Raw genomic sequence first — 14,965 nt, 5'->3', positions numbered from 1 at the left:
GTCATTTTTTGTTAGAAAAAAAAAAAAGCCTTACTATACATGGTCATTCTTTGTTAGAGAAAAAAAAGTCTTACTATACATGTTCATTTTTTGTTAGAAAAAAAAGCCTTACTATACATGGTCATTTTTTGTTAGAAAAAAAAGTCTTACTATACATGGTCATTTTTGTTAGAAAAAAAAGCCTTACTATACATGGTCATTTTTTGTTCGAAAAAAAAAAAAGCCTTACTATACATGGTCATTTTTTGTGAGAAAAAAAAAAAGTCTTACTATACATGGTCATTTTTTGTTAGAAAAAAAAGCCTTACTATACATGGTTATTTTTTGTTAGAAAAAAAAAGCCTTACTATACATGGTCATTTTTTGTTAGAAAAAAAAGCCTTACTATACATGGTCATTTTTTTGTGAGAAAAAAAAAAGCCTTACTATACATGGTCATTTTTTTGTGAGAAAAAAAAGCCTTACTATACATGGTCATTTTTTGTTAGAAAAAAAAAGTCTTACTATACATGTTCATTTTTTGTTAGAAAAAAAAGTCTTACTATACATGGTCATTTTTTGTTAGAAAAAAAAAGCCTTACTATACATGGTCATTTTTTGTTTGAGAAAAAAAAACCTTACTATACATGGTCATTTTTTGTTAGAAAAAAAAGCCTTACTATACATGGTCATTTTTTTGTGAGAAAAAAAAAAGCCTTACTATACATGGTCATTTTTTTGTGAGAAAAAAAAAGCCTTACTATACATGGTCATTTTTTGTTACAAAAACAAAAAATCTTACTATACATGGTCATTTTTTGTTTGAGAAAAAAAAAGCCTTACTATACATGGTCATTTTTTGTTAGAAAAAAAAAAAGCATTACTATACATTGTCATTTTTTTGTTAGAAAAAAAAGCCTTACTATACATGGTCAGTTTTTGTTAGAAAAAAAAGCGTTACTATACATGGTCATTTTTTGTTAGGAAAAAAAAAGCCTTACTATACATGGTCATTTTTTGTTAGAAAAAAAAAAAGCCTTACTATACATGGTCATTTTTTGTGAGAAAAAAAAGCCTTACTATACATGGTCATTTTTTGTTAGAAAAAAAAAGCCTGACTATACATGGTCATTTTTTGTTAGAAAAAAAAGTCTTACTATACATGGTCATTTTTGTTAGAAAAAAAAGCCTTACTATACATGATCATTTTTTGTTCGAAAAAAAAAAGCCTTACTATACATGGTCATTTTTTGTTAGAAAAAGAAGCCTTACTATACATGGTCATTTTTTGTTAGAAAAAAAAAGTCTTACTATACATGTTCATTTTTTGTTAGAAAAAAAAGTCTTACTATACATGGTCATTTTTTGTTAGAAAAAAAAAAAAGCCTTACTATACATGGTCATTCTTTGTTAGAGAAAAAAAAGTCTTACTATACATGTTCATTTTTTGTTAGAAAAAAAAGCCTTACTATACATGGTCATTTTTGTTAGAAAAAAAAGTCTTACTATACATGGTCATTTTTGTTAGAAAAAAAAGCCTTACTATACATGGTCATTTTTTGTTCGAAAAAAAAAAAAGCCTTACTATACATGGTCATTTTTTGTGAGAAAAAAAAAAGTCTTACTATACATGGTCATTTTTTGTTAGAAAAAAAAGCCTTACTATACATGGTTATTTTTTGTTAGAAAAAAAAAGCCTTACTATACATGGTCATTTTTTGTTAGAAAAAAAAAGCCTTACTATACATGGTCATTTTTTGTTAGAAAAAAAAGCCTTACTATACATGGTCATTTTTTGTTAGAAAAAAAAGTCTTACTATACATGGTCATTTTTTGTTAGAAAAAAAAAGCCTTACTATACATGGTCATTTTTTGTTTGAGAAAAAAAAACCTTACTATACATGGTCATTTTTTGTTAGAAAAAAAAGCCTTACTATACATGGTCATTTTTTTGTGAGAAAAAAAAAAGCCTTACTATACATGGTCATTTTTTTGTGAGAAAAAAAAAGCCTTACTATACATGGTCATTTTTTGTTACAAAAACAAAAAATCTTACTATACATGGTCATTTTTTGTTTGAGAAAAAAAAAGCCTTACTATACATGGTCATTTTTTGTTAGAAAAAAAAAGAAGCATTACTATACATTGTCATTTTTTTGTTAGAAAAAAAAGCCTTACTATACATGGTCAGTTTTTGTTAGAAAAAAAAGCGTTACTATACATGGTCATTTTTTGTTAGGAAAAAAAAAGCCTTACTATACATGGTCATTTTTTGTTAGAAAAAAAAAAAAGCCTTACTATACATGGTCATTTTTTGTGAGAAAAAAAAGCCTTACTATACATGGTCATTTTTTGTTAGAAAAAAAAAGCCTGACTATACATGGTCATTTTTTGTTAGAAAAAAAAGTCTTACTATACATGGTCATTTTTGTTAGAAAAAAAAAGCCTTACTATACATGATCATTTTTTGTTCGAAAAAAAAAAGCCTTACTATACATGGTCATTTTTTGTTAGAGAAAAAAGCCTTACTATACATGGTCATTTATTGTTAGAAAAAAAAAAAGCCTTACTATACATGGTCATTTTTTGTGAGAGAAAAAAAAAAGTCTTACTATACATGGTCATTTTTTGTTAGAAAAAAAAAGCCTTACTATACATGGTCATTTTTTGTTCGTAAAAAAAGCCTTACTATACATGGTCATTTTTTGTTAGAAAAAAAAAAAAAGTCTTACTATACATGGTCATTTTTTGTTTGAGAAAAAAAAAAGTCTTACTATACATGGTCCTTTTTTGTTAGAAAAAAAAAAAGCCTTACTATACATGGTCATTTTTTGTTAGAAAAAAAAAAAGTCTTACTATACATGGTCATTTTTTTTTTTAGGAAAAAAAAGCCTTACTATACATGGTCATTTTTTGTTAGAGAGAAAAAAAAAAAAAGTCTTACTATACATGGTCATTTTTTGTTAGAAAAAAAAAGGCTTACTATAAATGATCATTAAAAAAAAAAAAGCCCTTGCTATACATAGAAAAAAAAGAAAAAAAAGAACTACATTTCCTAAAACATGGTCGTTCAAAAAATGCCTTACTATACATGGTCATTAAAAAAAAAAAAAAAAAAAAAAAAAAAAGCCTTACTATACATGGTCATTTTTTGTTAGAAAAAGAAGCCTTACTATACATGGTCATTTTTTGTTAGAAAAAAAAAGCCTTACTATAAATGGTCATTAAAAAAAAGCCCTTGCTATACATAGAAAAAAAATAAAGAACTACTTTTACTACATGGTCATTAAAAAAAATGCCTGACTATACATGATTTAAAAAAAAACAAAACAAAACAAAAAAGACTTACTATACATGGTCGTAAAAAAAAAAAAAAAAAAAAAAAGCCTGACTATACATGATTAAAAAAAAAATGCCTTATGGTCATTTAAAAAAAGCCCTTGCTATACATATTTTTTTTTTCCAACAAGGTCATTAAAAAACAAAAAACAAAACAAAAAAAACGCTTTACATGGTCGTTAAAAAACAACAACAAAAAACTACTGACTAAACATGGTCGTTAAAAAACAAATGCCTGACTATACATCCAATGTTAAGCCTCCATATGATGACCTAGATGCTGCCTTGCTTGTTTATTCCCCAAAGCCACGAGCAGAAAGTCCATACGCAGCCTTGTAAAATATTTCCATGCAAGGCAAAACTAGGCTAGGTTGAAACACAACAAAATGAAGCTAGACGTGCATCCCAATTTTTTTTTTTTTAATTTTTTTATTGGATCAAACTTCATTTTCTGAAACAGTGCTCGTTGGATCTACTTCAACTTCCACATCAAACAAATGCAACAGCTGCCGCTTTCAATCATCTTGGCATTCAAATAAAAATGCAGAGAGGAAAAAATGTGCTCAATAAATTCTATCTACCTTCCATGTTTTTTTTTTGTTTTTTCTTTTTTTTTTTTTCTTGACGCATGCATACATTTGTGTGCAAAATCAAGAAGTGACTGTAATAGTGAGCGCGGGGGTGGGCAAACGTTTGCGCGCAAGGACCACATTTGGGTTTCGAAAAAATGTCGATTCATCGATTTTTTATTTTTTTTTCCCTTCCAGTTGTCAACCGGCTGTGACCGTTTTCATCTGTCGGAACTTGGACAAATCCATAATTTCATGTAAAGAATCCAATGAAATGCACATTGTATCTTATAAATAAATAAATAAATTGGCCAATTATTATTTGTAAATGTTCATTTTCATAAAGTAACTTATTTTTACATTTTTGTATGCTTCATGTAATTAAAGAAAATCTATAAAACGTTATTTTTTTCAAAATATATGTACAATAAATCTATTGACCATTAAATGGGATTTATAAAGTAACTTCTTAAAAAATAAATACATTTTTCAAGTTCATTTGAATTAAAATCCTTTTTTTCATTTTATTAATTTATGAAATTAAAACTATTTGTGTAATGAAACAGATATATTTGGAAAATATTTGAAAATTAGTTTGACTTTTTTTGACCAATTAAATGCCTACATTAAAAAAAAAAAAGTATGTTTTTATTATTGTCATAACGCACACTGTATTACTGCAAACAATTATATTGAATTAAATAAAAAATGTACAGTTTTATTTTATCAGTAACATTTCTTTTATTATTTACAATAACTACAACTATTTAATAAAAATAAATAAATAACTGCCCTTTAATGAAGCAATTTGAGTGAAACAATATTGCAGGACAACCTGATCGTTTGAATACGAGCTGACCCCGCCCCCTTTTATGTGGCCCCTGGGTCATGCTTTGCCCACCCCCCGGAGGAGCGTGTGCGCGTTTTGCCAGGAGAGCGGGCGAACCACCTCAGTTCTCGGCGTGGGCCTCTCTCAAACGGGGTTTGGCCCTGCGGCAGTCCTGGCTGGAGGCTCGGCGCGGTAGAGGTGCGGCCGCGGGCGAGGGAGAGGGCGGGGCCGGCCCCAGGTGCTGGAGGTGCACCTGGGGCTTGGGCGCCCCCGCGACGCCGCGGGACGCTGAGCGCCCGCAGCTGAGCGAGCGGCGCTCCTCGGGGCCCGGCGCGGGCGACTCCAGCTGGGCCTCGCACAGATCCAGGAGGGACGCCACCTGCTCCCGTGGGGTCTGCGACTTGAACCTGCGCGCCGCCAGGTAGAGGAAGGCCTCCACGAAGGCCTGCAAGCCCATGCCTGGGGAACGACAAGTGCGCATATGCTGAGTGTGGAAAGTAGCAGTTGTACAATGACAATAACTTCATGTCATAAGGTTTCATTTTGGTGATTAAAAATTAAATACTTTTGCAGTAAATTTCAACTAAGAGTGACAAATTTCTTGAAAAATAAAACTCCATTCTCATAAAATAATATATTTTTTTTAAAGTAGTGCCACTTACACTTAAAAATATTGACGAATTTTACCCCCCCCTCAAAAAAAAAACAACAAAAATTGAAGACTTTACTTTTTCATAAAAAAAATGTATGTATGTAAAGTGTGTATTTAAATTTTAAATAACTAAAATAAATAAATGAAAATATAAATATAAAAAGACTTATTAAAAAAAATACATTACATAACTATTATTCTCTTTAGAAGTGACAAGTTCTTAAGTTTTTAAGACATTTCTTGAAAAATAAATTTTCATTCACATGAAACGAAAACTTTTTTTCTAAAAGTAGTACCACTTGAATCAAAATTATTACTCACTTTAAAAAATATGCAGAAGAATTTTACCCCTAAAAAAATTTAAGACATTTACTTTTCCATTTGAAAAAAAAAAGATGTTAGTATTGAAAGTGTTTATTTTAAATGTATCCTTTTTCCTTTTTTAAGTATTCTCGAAAAAGAGTTGACCATACATAATATGAATAAATAAATGAATAAATAAATAGACTTCTGTCAAAAAATACATTACATAACTATTATTCTGCTTAGATTTCTTTTGATAGGAAAAATAAATGAACAAAAAATAATTTACTAAAGAAAATACAACTCATTTCTTGGGAAAAATATGATTTTAAACTGCAGAAAAATGTTTGTCGTAAAAGAAAAAACACTGTAATTCTTAAGATTGACTTGAAGTTAGCCTTTGAAGAAATAAAAATGACTGATTTGTGAAGAATATTCTAAAAAAAAATGTTGAAAAAGTTCCATCTAATTTAATTTAATTGTATCCTGATTACAACTCATGTATCAAGTTGAGATTTTCTCTCCATCAGGCTTTGTCTTATTTATTTTTTCTCACAGAAAAAATAAGCCTCTAACTTTGCGCTCATTAAAACCAAGAAGTGCGCTCCTTCTTTGAAAAGCTTCAAGGCGATGACAAAAGGTGATGTGATCCTTTCATCATTTTTTTGGGAAACGAGACGCTTGAGGAGGTGCAGCCTGAAAAAGAAAAGCACCAACTACTAACCGCACCAAAGTGCATCATTACAAAGGCAAAAATTCAAATACGCCCCCTCTTAACGCACAAACCGTCTTTTAGATTCTGCGAAAACTCGTTCTGAGCTGAGCCCGGGGCAAGCGCATCCAATTCGGCGCACGCAAGCCGCGTCCTCCTTTACCGGCTTCCCGAGAGTCGGGCAAAGCTCCGGACCAGCGTCGTGCGATGTCAATGTAGAGGATGTCAACGGACGCCATGGTGAAGTTGCTGCTGCTCAACTTGCAGTTCCTGCACACAGGCCACATTGGGGGGAAAAAAAACATTACTATTTTTTTTTTTTTTTTTAAGAATTCCCGTCCATACCTGATGAAGGTTCTGAAGGCGGTGGGTCCGAGGCGCATGTTGCCCTTGACGCCGAGGAAGCGGACGAAGAGGACGGCGATGCGCTCCACCAGCCGAAGGTAGTTGAACTGCCGGCTGTACTTGGGGTACACCTGCTTCAGGCACGGCGAGGGCATGCCGTCCGGATGCTTCCGGACTTGGCCGTCGCCCGCCGCCGCTGCCTCCGCCGCCGACCTCCTCTGGCAACTTTTCAGACATATCAAAATTCATATGAAAATGATTGTTCTTAATCTGCATGAGGTTTGCATTTCAATCATCCGTTTCAGCATTGTTTTGATTACGGGATTTCCTCAAGTAGTGGCCCCTAAAAAGTTGCAATAAAAAAAAACATATTCATTTGCACGAAAATTAAATCTTTATGGATTAAACAAAAAAAATTGGAATGTTTGGGAGAAAAAAAAAAAACTTATCAGATGTGAATAAAGGTGTATGTTGTTTGGGGAAGCAACTATTTTTTTAAAGAGGAAAAAAAAATTTCTAAATAATTATTATCTTGCAAGATTTTGCTTCTAAATGAATGCAAGCTGACATAAATTATATTTAGGCAATTTACAAATGAACTGATTTAAAAATGTGAATTTTTGTTATGTAATTTATTTTCCCTCAATAAATTTATTAGATTAGATTTCTTTTTCTTTTAAGATTTATTGGGGTTTGTTTTTGTTTTGGGTTAATTTTTTAACAGGGAACGTCTGACTTTCTGACAAAACGTTTTTTCATAAAACTTGTGGATTTTGGAGAAGTTTATTCAGATGAAAATATTGGATTTTCCTAGAAAATGTATTTTCTCGACAAAAAATTTGAATACAATCTCACATGCAAAAATGTATGATTTTTAGGCAATTTACAATCCTACATGAACAAATGAATTAATTTAAAAAAATATACATTTTATGTTTTTTTTCCCTCAAAAATAAGGCAACACATATTTTTATTATTATTATTATTTTCTTTAAGTTTTTTTTATTTTTGTTTTTATTTTTTTCTTGGAAAGATTAACTTTTTTATAGGGAACATCTGACTTTCTGACAAAATGTTATTTTCTTGACAAAAAAAAAAAAAAAAAAGTATTGTTGAAGAATTATATTTTAAACTAGCAGGACAGTACGTACGAGGCCGTTTTCTTGAGTCCGGGGTCCACCAGGCGTAGCGTGTCCCTGATCACTCCCACTTTCACCTCCTCGTCCACTGGACTGGGAACGCAGTCAAACACTCCCGGCGCCACCTGGAAACGCAAGCACGGGAAGTGACGACGAGCACGAGCGGGAAGAACGGCGGGCGCACCTTCCTTTACCTCCTGCTCGTGGTCAATGCGCATGCTGGGGTTGGCGTTGACCTCGAGCAGGACGGGCTTCAGGTTCTTCATCAGGAGGATATCAAAACCTAAGATCTGACAACAAATGCTCGTCAATCAACATCCAAGCATTGTTCGGTTTTTGGCATACTATACAGGCAAGGTTTAAAGTCACTTCAAGTATATGATAAACCAAAAGTAAAGTCAAACAGCTCGCCTTTTTTAAAAACAACACTGCCACCTACTGGTGCTTCTGCTGTAATTGACAAAGTGTTACTGTAATCTTATTTTTTAAATATTAAAATTTTTAAAAAGTTGTAATTATTAGGGAAAAAAAAAAGAAAACATTTGAGAAAATCTTTTCAGAAAAATATTTTTTTATGAAATGTAATTTGGAGGCAGAATTTTTTTTAATTTTAAATAAATTTTAAATATTATATTTTGAAACTCATTTTTCAAAACTATTTTTTGTTTAAGTTTTAAGGAGCAAATTTCTTCGAGAAAAGTTACATAGGGGAAATTATTTTCTATGAGAATTAGTAAAGTAAAATCAATAGTAATTACAAGTGAAAGTAAAAAAAAAAAAAAAAAAAAGTATTATTTCAACCAAAAAGTTAAATTTTTCTGCAAAAGCTTTTTTTTTTTTAATTAAATTTTATGAAATCTAATTGTGCATTGCTATGACAAATTTGCTATCTTCTCTCGATTTTTAGTTTTTTGCTAGGAAAAGTTTTTTTTCTTCTTTTTTTTTAAGAAAAGATCAAAAATCTTCATGTGAATAGTCATTCAAGAACATAAAAAAATGGGGGAGGATTGAAAGTTGCACTTTTTTTTAAGGTAAAGAAATTACATTTTTACAAGAATACATGTCAAGTAGTTTTTAAAGTGTATGATTTAGCCAAAAAAGGCACGTATTCAGAAAATATATATATATTTTTGAGGGGAGGGGAAAAAATAAAAAAATAAAAAAATAAAATAAAAAAGTGTTACCGGTAAAGACTGCTTTTGTGTTAAATTTCTTCGACAAGAAGTTTTTTTTTTTTCTTCAAAGAGAAGACCACATAAATAAATAAATAAAAAGTACATCTTGTGCTTTGGTTGCATTTCTGACATCAAGAAAACCATGTGAATGTGTCACCTGGAAGCAGGAGGGTCCGGGCTTCCCGGGCGGGATGTCGGCCTGGTAGTAAACTTTGAGTTGAGGCACCACGGCGACGACGGTCTTGATGACCAGGGCGATGATGTCCGACCAGACCCGTTTGACGTCCACTCCCTTGGCGGCGAGGCGCTGCAGCACGCTGGACAGCGTGCGCTTGCTGCCCGTGCTCTGGCTTTCCGAGTGCACAAAGTTGCCGCTGTGCACGTTGAGCGAGTAGTTGGTCAGGTGCATGAAGACGTGGCCCAGGTTCTTCTGGCTCGGCTCCTGAAGCGCAACAGCAAGGCAACATTTCAAGCATGTGTGAGCAGGTGCGGGCAGTTGCACATATTTATAAAAAAAAAAAAAAGATCTTGATCAAGTATTAGGGAAAATTACATTTTACAGTATTGTTTGCTGAAAATCTCTTACATCCGTTGTTTTGTGCTCAAGCTAAATCAATTAAGTATTACTTGGCGCCATCTGATGGCAATGTGGTTGATAGCAGTTTTTTTTTTTTGGGGTCGTTCTTGAACTTCCTCTCTGCTTTTTTCAGTGTAGTCTATATTGAAATTTCTACAGATAGGTGAGTACCAATACCAGGTATCGTTAAGTGTACTCTATTTACCATTCATTTCAAGGTAAAAACGGCAACGACAACAAAAAAATCCCCCAAAAAATGTTTGCAAAGATAATTTATTAAATTATTTTTGCAAAAAAATGTTGTTTTTTTAAAAAAACTGTTTGAAACAAGTGCTTTCTTAAAATTTAAAATAGTTAAGTTTTAAAAAAATAAAATAAAATAGCATCATTTTGGAATAAAGTCCAATTTTTGTCAAAAAATTTTTTATAAGCAATGTTAGAAAATATTTTGTTTTTCTTTTCTTTTTTTAAAGTCATAATATTTGAAAATAAATTAATGAAAAATATTTTTGTATTTGAGATTTTCTTATGTTATATGTTAACATGTTGTGCGTCCGTCGTAACATTAGTGTAAGTCTTAAAAGCCGTGACTGAGACAAATAAATCTTGAACCTGTAGCGCTGCACTGCGTTTACTAGTCCAGTATTGAAAGCCTTTCTTTTTTTTGACACTTTTGGACCACTGTGCATTCAAGATCAATTTTTCTTCCTTTCCTCCCTTTCTTCCTCGATTGAATGTACTTCTGTTCTGATCCTAACACACTTATTAAACACTTATTAAAATAATACATTTTCTCACTGAATTTCCTTTTCTCGGAAGGGGAAAGAAAAAGAAAAAAAGTTTCTTTGATGGGGCGGGATGGGCTGTTTTTTTTTTTCCTTTTATATTTTTGGATGGTCTAGACTTTATTCTAAAAAGATTACATTCTCCTTCTTGAAAAGTAAAAGACTATTTCATGAAATTACCTTTAAATAAAATAAAAGAAAAAAGCTCACAAAGAAATGTAAATATATTTAATGCACGACAGAGCACCTGGTAGGGTTCGGTGCAAAAGCGGGTCAGGCCCTCCTTGGCGATGTAAATCTCCAGCGGCTCCAGCGACTTGAGCAGCACGTAGAGGCGGATGTCGAACTTCAGCTTGTCCACCAGCAGCGGCTTGTGGACGTACTCCTGCACCACGGCCTGCCGGGCCGGCGCACCCGCCACCGCCGGCCTCAGCCCGGCCGGGTCGCGGATGAGGTAGATGCCTTCGCCCTGAGAGCCGCCGTCGGGCTTGACGATGAACGTGGGGTTGAGCGTGGCGTCGCTCTCTTTCACCATGTGAAGCTGACAACGGACATAAAAGGAAAGCTTACTAGACAATGTGCTTGATAAATGTGCCAGCACGAAACCGAAGGGAAGTCACACTGCAATGTGATTTGTGATTCGAGCGCCGGAAAAATAAGTAAAGTCACAGTCGAAAGTGATGTTAACTTTTTATCATCGTAATGTCTCAAAATCGAATGGCCTCTTACAATCGTGGGTCAAGAGGAAGCCAATTAACCTTCCATGCATGTCTTTGGAATGCGGGAGGAGACCGAGGTGCCCAGAGAAGACTCACACAGGCACGAGGAGAACATGCAAACTCCACCCAGGAAAGCCGGAGCCTGGACTCGAACCCGAGTCCTGTTATTGAAACCTTGGCTTTTTAAAACCATGGTACACTGTCAAACTGTCTTCAGTGCCCTTGTTAGTTACTTTCCATTTACTTTTTGCAACTTACGCCGAGCAAACCATTCAATTTCAAGAGTGTATTTTGCGCGGCACCTGCGTGGAGAACTGCTGGTACTCATCAGGCAGGATCCAGGACCGCGGGTAGAAGTCGTACTCCACGGGGAACAGCTCCTGCATAATGCGCACCGCTCGACTCAGGTTGATCTTCCGCGACATCTCCAGCATTCCTGTCGAGCGGGCGAGGGTTAGGACGGACGTACACGTCACCGTAGGGACGGATGGGGTTAAAAGAATCAGAGCCGATGAAAGCTGTTAAGTACCTGGGAACTTGTTCACCTGGCCTGACGTGATGTTCTCGTTGTCGTGGAAGGAGACGCCATGCCAGTAGATGTCACATGGTGCTCGTCTTCCTGTGGGAATCTGCGGGTACAAATGGGGCGGGGGGGGGCGGTTATTTAGGACAGTAAAGCACAAAACGTACTCACGTCTACATCAGAGTGCCGGGATTAGTGCATTAACTTGTTCTCTTGGAAGGATAATCTTGATTAACTGTTGCTCGGACATGTTACACTGCATTGAGCTGTGAAAGTGACACTATACAAAAGGTTTTATTAAAGATCCTTTGGGCACAGTACTTCTAATTAACACTGAATCCAGCACATTCATCATAAGTACAAAAAATGAATACATCAATGAAGTACCTATATAGACAGCAGTGGTTGTTGCTCTCAGGCCTTAGAAAACAATAATAACACAAAATAGCACGACTCTAAAGATTGTGACTTTTTTTAAACACAAAATCCGGCTCCCAAAAATATCACTTTTTTTCTTTATAAATTTCATCTTCAATCTCATAATATGATATTATCCTGAAAAGTGTCTACTTTGAAGTGAAAAAAAAATCATTCCTTTCAGATCTAGGACCTGAGCACTCGGCCATTTTGTATTGATTTGAAGTTGCCATTTTGGGCGTATTTTTGGGCATTTCCAAGGCATTCTACTGGTTTGAATTATGTGCTTCCTGGCACGACAACATCTTATTAGACATCTTGCACTTGGCAGTGTGTCGTCAATCTTGGCACGAGCCACCTGGACTTTAGCACGAGGATGATCCCTGATAGAATTATAGAAGTGCATCCCATTAGTGAGTCAGCATGCAAGTGTGCGGAAGAGGGAGGGCTGCCGCCACATAAAGATGTATGGAAAAAACCTCAAGAGCCCTTTCACTCATCACATGAGTTAGTCGAGTCCATTCTGAATCAGTAAGCATGATCATGGTTATTGTTTATTACAGAAAATGAATATTCTGAAAACAATAGTTTTTGGTTAGGAGTATGTATTATATTTAACTACTTTATAGTTTTGGTTATCAGTGTGGCTCTAAAATGCCTTACCAAACTGCCTCTGTGATGATTATAAGCAACGTTGCCACTCTCGTTTCTGCTGTCATCATGCCAACAATTTGGCTCATTCTCTGTTGCCTGAAGGAGGATTTACAGCCTATTGGATTAGATGACAGCTAATCATTTCCACACTGTTGCAGAGTTCCATGTGCCCGAAAAATCAGATGAGACATAGCCAGTTCTCGATCTGCAGAGTTGACAGGTAGCGACGGGTAATGCGGACAACACGGCCTGTCTACCATTTCACATAGTGGGTTCATGGCGCGGCCAGGATCACAGTTTGCCAATGGTGGAAGAAGAACGGACTCCCATTAGCAGCTTTATAAATATTTTACGACCAGTCGCAATCGGGTTGCAAGTAATCCACAAGTTATCAACACCTCCTGCATGCCAGAAACAGCAGAATACCATTAAGTGATTCAAAAAGGGCCTTATGCTGCCTTTTTAACAGATGGTGTACGACAAGGCACACAGCTAGAGTCACTGAGCTTTTCCCCAAATACAACAAATGTCACTTTCAGAGGACGGTTAAAAGGGCAGAGCAGATAAATTATTTTAAAATATTCCCTATACAACCCTTTCAACAAAATAAATAAACTGGCATATTTTGCAGTTTGCATGTCGTTGCGTCCAAATTTTCCCATAAGCAATTTTTAAACAAAGGTACCGGTGTTTAAAATAAATAAATAATACAAATCTAAGACTTTTTGGGTAAGGGGGGGGGGGACTTTTCACTTAACAAAACAAAAACAAACAAAAAAAAACAATTTGCTTGTAAAATTTCAACTATAACCTCATCCGATTGTGACTTTTTTAATTATTAAATGCAACTTTGCTAGACAAAAAAAAAACACACAAAAAAAACTTTTTTTAAAGATTATAAATTTTCTGGTGCCTAAAAAAAGTGACTAAATTCTAATTTTTCGCTCAAAATATGTCAATTTTCACGTGACAAACCTCTTTCCACTTGAGCTGCCTGATGCTGATCTTCAGTCCCTCCAGGGAGGTTTTGGCTTTGGACGTGTCCACCGTCACCGGCCTCCTCTTCTTGCCGAGTTTTCCTCCATTCTCCTGGCCGTGGATGCCAGTCGAGTAGTTCCCGTTTGCCTCCCACTTGCCCACCACCACTTTCCCGGTGCCTTTAACAAGGACCCGCTGTTGCTTATTGACATTCTCCCGAACCTCGACCCCCTCCGTCCCCGTAGTGCGGAATTCTAGGGCGGGTACCGGAATGATGGGCACCCCGGAAGCGTCGAGCAACACCGGGGAGAGGGGCACAAAACACTCGTCGTCGTCCTCCCCGCCGTCAACATCAGGCAGCTGCACCGTGCCGCCATAGCAGTCGCTCATGATGCTCGACGCTGCCGGGCCGGCTGCAGTCGTACCACCAACACGTCCAGTAATCCGACACCGGCGGACCGAAACGTCTCCCGCATTGCTGTCTACTCCAGGGCAGCTGTAAATCAATTTTTTTGCGGGGTGGGAGGGGGGTGTCAGCTAAATGCCGGACACCGAGCCATCTCCGGGCTAGGTAGCTACGCTAACTAATGCTAACAATTAAGTGGATAAAGTTCCATACGTGACACCTGCTGTTAGCTAGCCGGGCGAGCTATGGGTCCGGCGTCGCTAACCTGGCCGGATTCCGAGAGGTTCACTCCGTCAGTGTAGTCCCACACTCCCCGGCTCCGTCCCACAACGCGACGCTATTAGGAGGAGCAGTAGCCGGGCAGTTGGTCGCCGAGCAGCCGCTACCAGTCCAGGCTCCATCTGTGTGTGAGCTGGGGGGGAGTGGGGTCAGTGTTGCATTCAGGGATCCTCGTTAATACAGCAACACCTCCCGTAATTTGGCTGTAGACGTTTTCTCTCCCTTACGTCATGCTGTCACAGAGCTCTAATCATGTTTCTATTATTATTGTAATCTATCTAATAGTGTATACAACCCTTTGGGGGGTTGTGTTTCGCTCAAGCTCATTTAAGATTGTCTAAAATACTTGTGCATGTAATTTCCGATAGTATATGAAGGCAATACGTGGGATGCCACATCTTTGAGTAGGTAATATTATCCACCCTTTATAATGTAAAATTTAAAAATAAAATAAATTTCCTTGCACATGTACTAATATCCAGTATTGTGCAAACAAAATATACAAATAAATAAATCTCAAGAGTATATAACGTCCCCATAAGTTAGCATCTTAAATGTGCTATTTTGAGCTAAGCTCCATGATCA

At 35.9% G+C, this 14,965-nt stretch overlaps 1 protein-coding gene across 3 annotated transcripts; it reads right to left on the bottom strand.

Moving 5' to 3' along the window:
* Positions 1 to 3,717: 3,717 nt before the first annotated feature.
* Positions 3,718 to 14,722, bottom strand: ttll11 (tubulin tyrosine ligase-like family, member 11). 3 transcript variants are annotated; one of them, XM_077497904.1, is made up of 10 exons: positions 13,693 to 14,721; positions 11,653 to 11,752; positions 11,426 to 11,559; positions 10,652 to 10,945; positions 9,200 to 9,484; positions 8,062 to 8,157; positions 7,880 to 7,992; positions 6,729 to 6,953; positions 6,547 to 6,653; positions 3,718 to 5,175 (listed from the first exon to the last, which is right to left on the bottom strand). In XM_077497904.1, the coding sequence occupies exons 1-10, from the start codon at positions 14,083 to 14,085 to the stop codon at positions 4,838 to 4,840; spliced, it is 2,085 nt and encodes a 694-aa protein (XP_077354030.1). In that variant the 5' UTR covers positions 14,086 to 14,721; the 3' UTR covers positions 3,718 to 4,837. The 3 variants fall into 3 exon arrangements, with proteins under 3 accessions (XP_077354030.1, XP_077354031.1, XP_077354032.1); XM_077497905.1 differs by having other exon boundaries at positions 5,039 to 5,175; positions 6,458 to 6,653; positions 13,693 to 14,722; XM_077497906.1 differs by lacking the exon at positions 3,718 to 5,175 and adding an exon at positions 5,182 to 6,367 and having other exon boundaries at positions 6,454 to 6,653; positions 13,693 to 14,722.
* Positions 14,723 to 14,965: the final 243 nt, after the last annotated feature.

Source organism: Festucalex cinctus, chromosome 15 (assembly GCF_051991245.1).
Source record: "Festucalex cinctus isolate MCC-2025b chromosome 15, RoL_Fcin_1.0, whole genome shotgun sequence".
Lineage (NCBI taxonomy): Eukaryota > Metazoa > Chordata > Actinopteri > Syngnathiformes > Syngnathidae > Festucalex > Festucalex cinctus.
The sequence above is the reverse complement of the archived record's forward strand: the minus strand, read 5'-3'. Positions and strand labels throughout refer to the sequence as shown.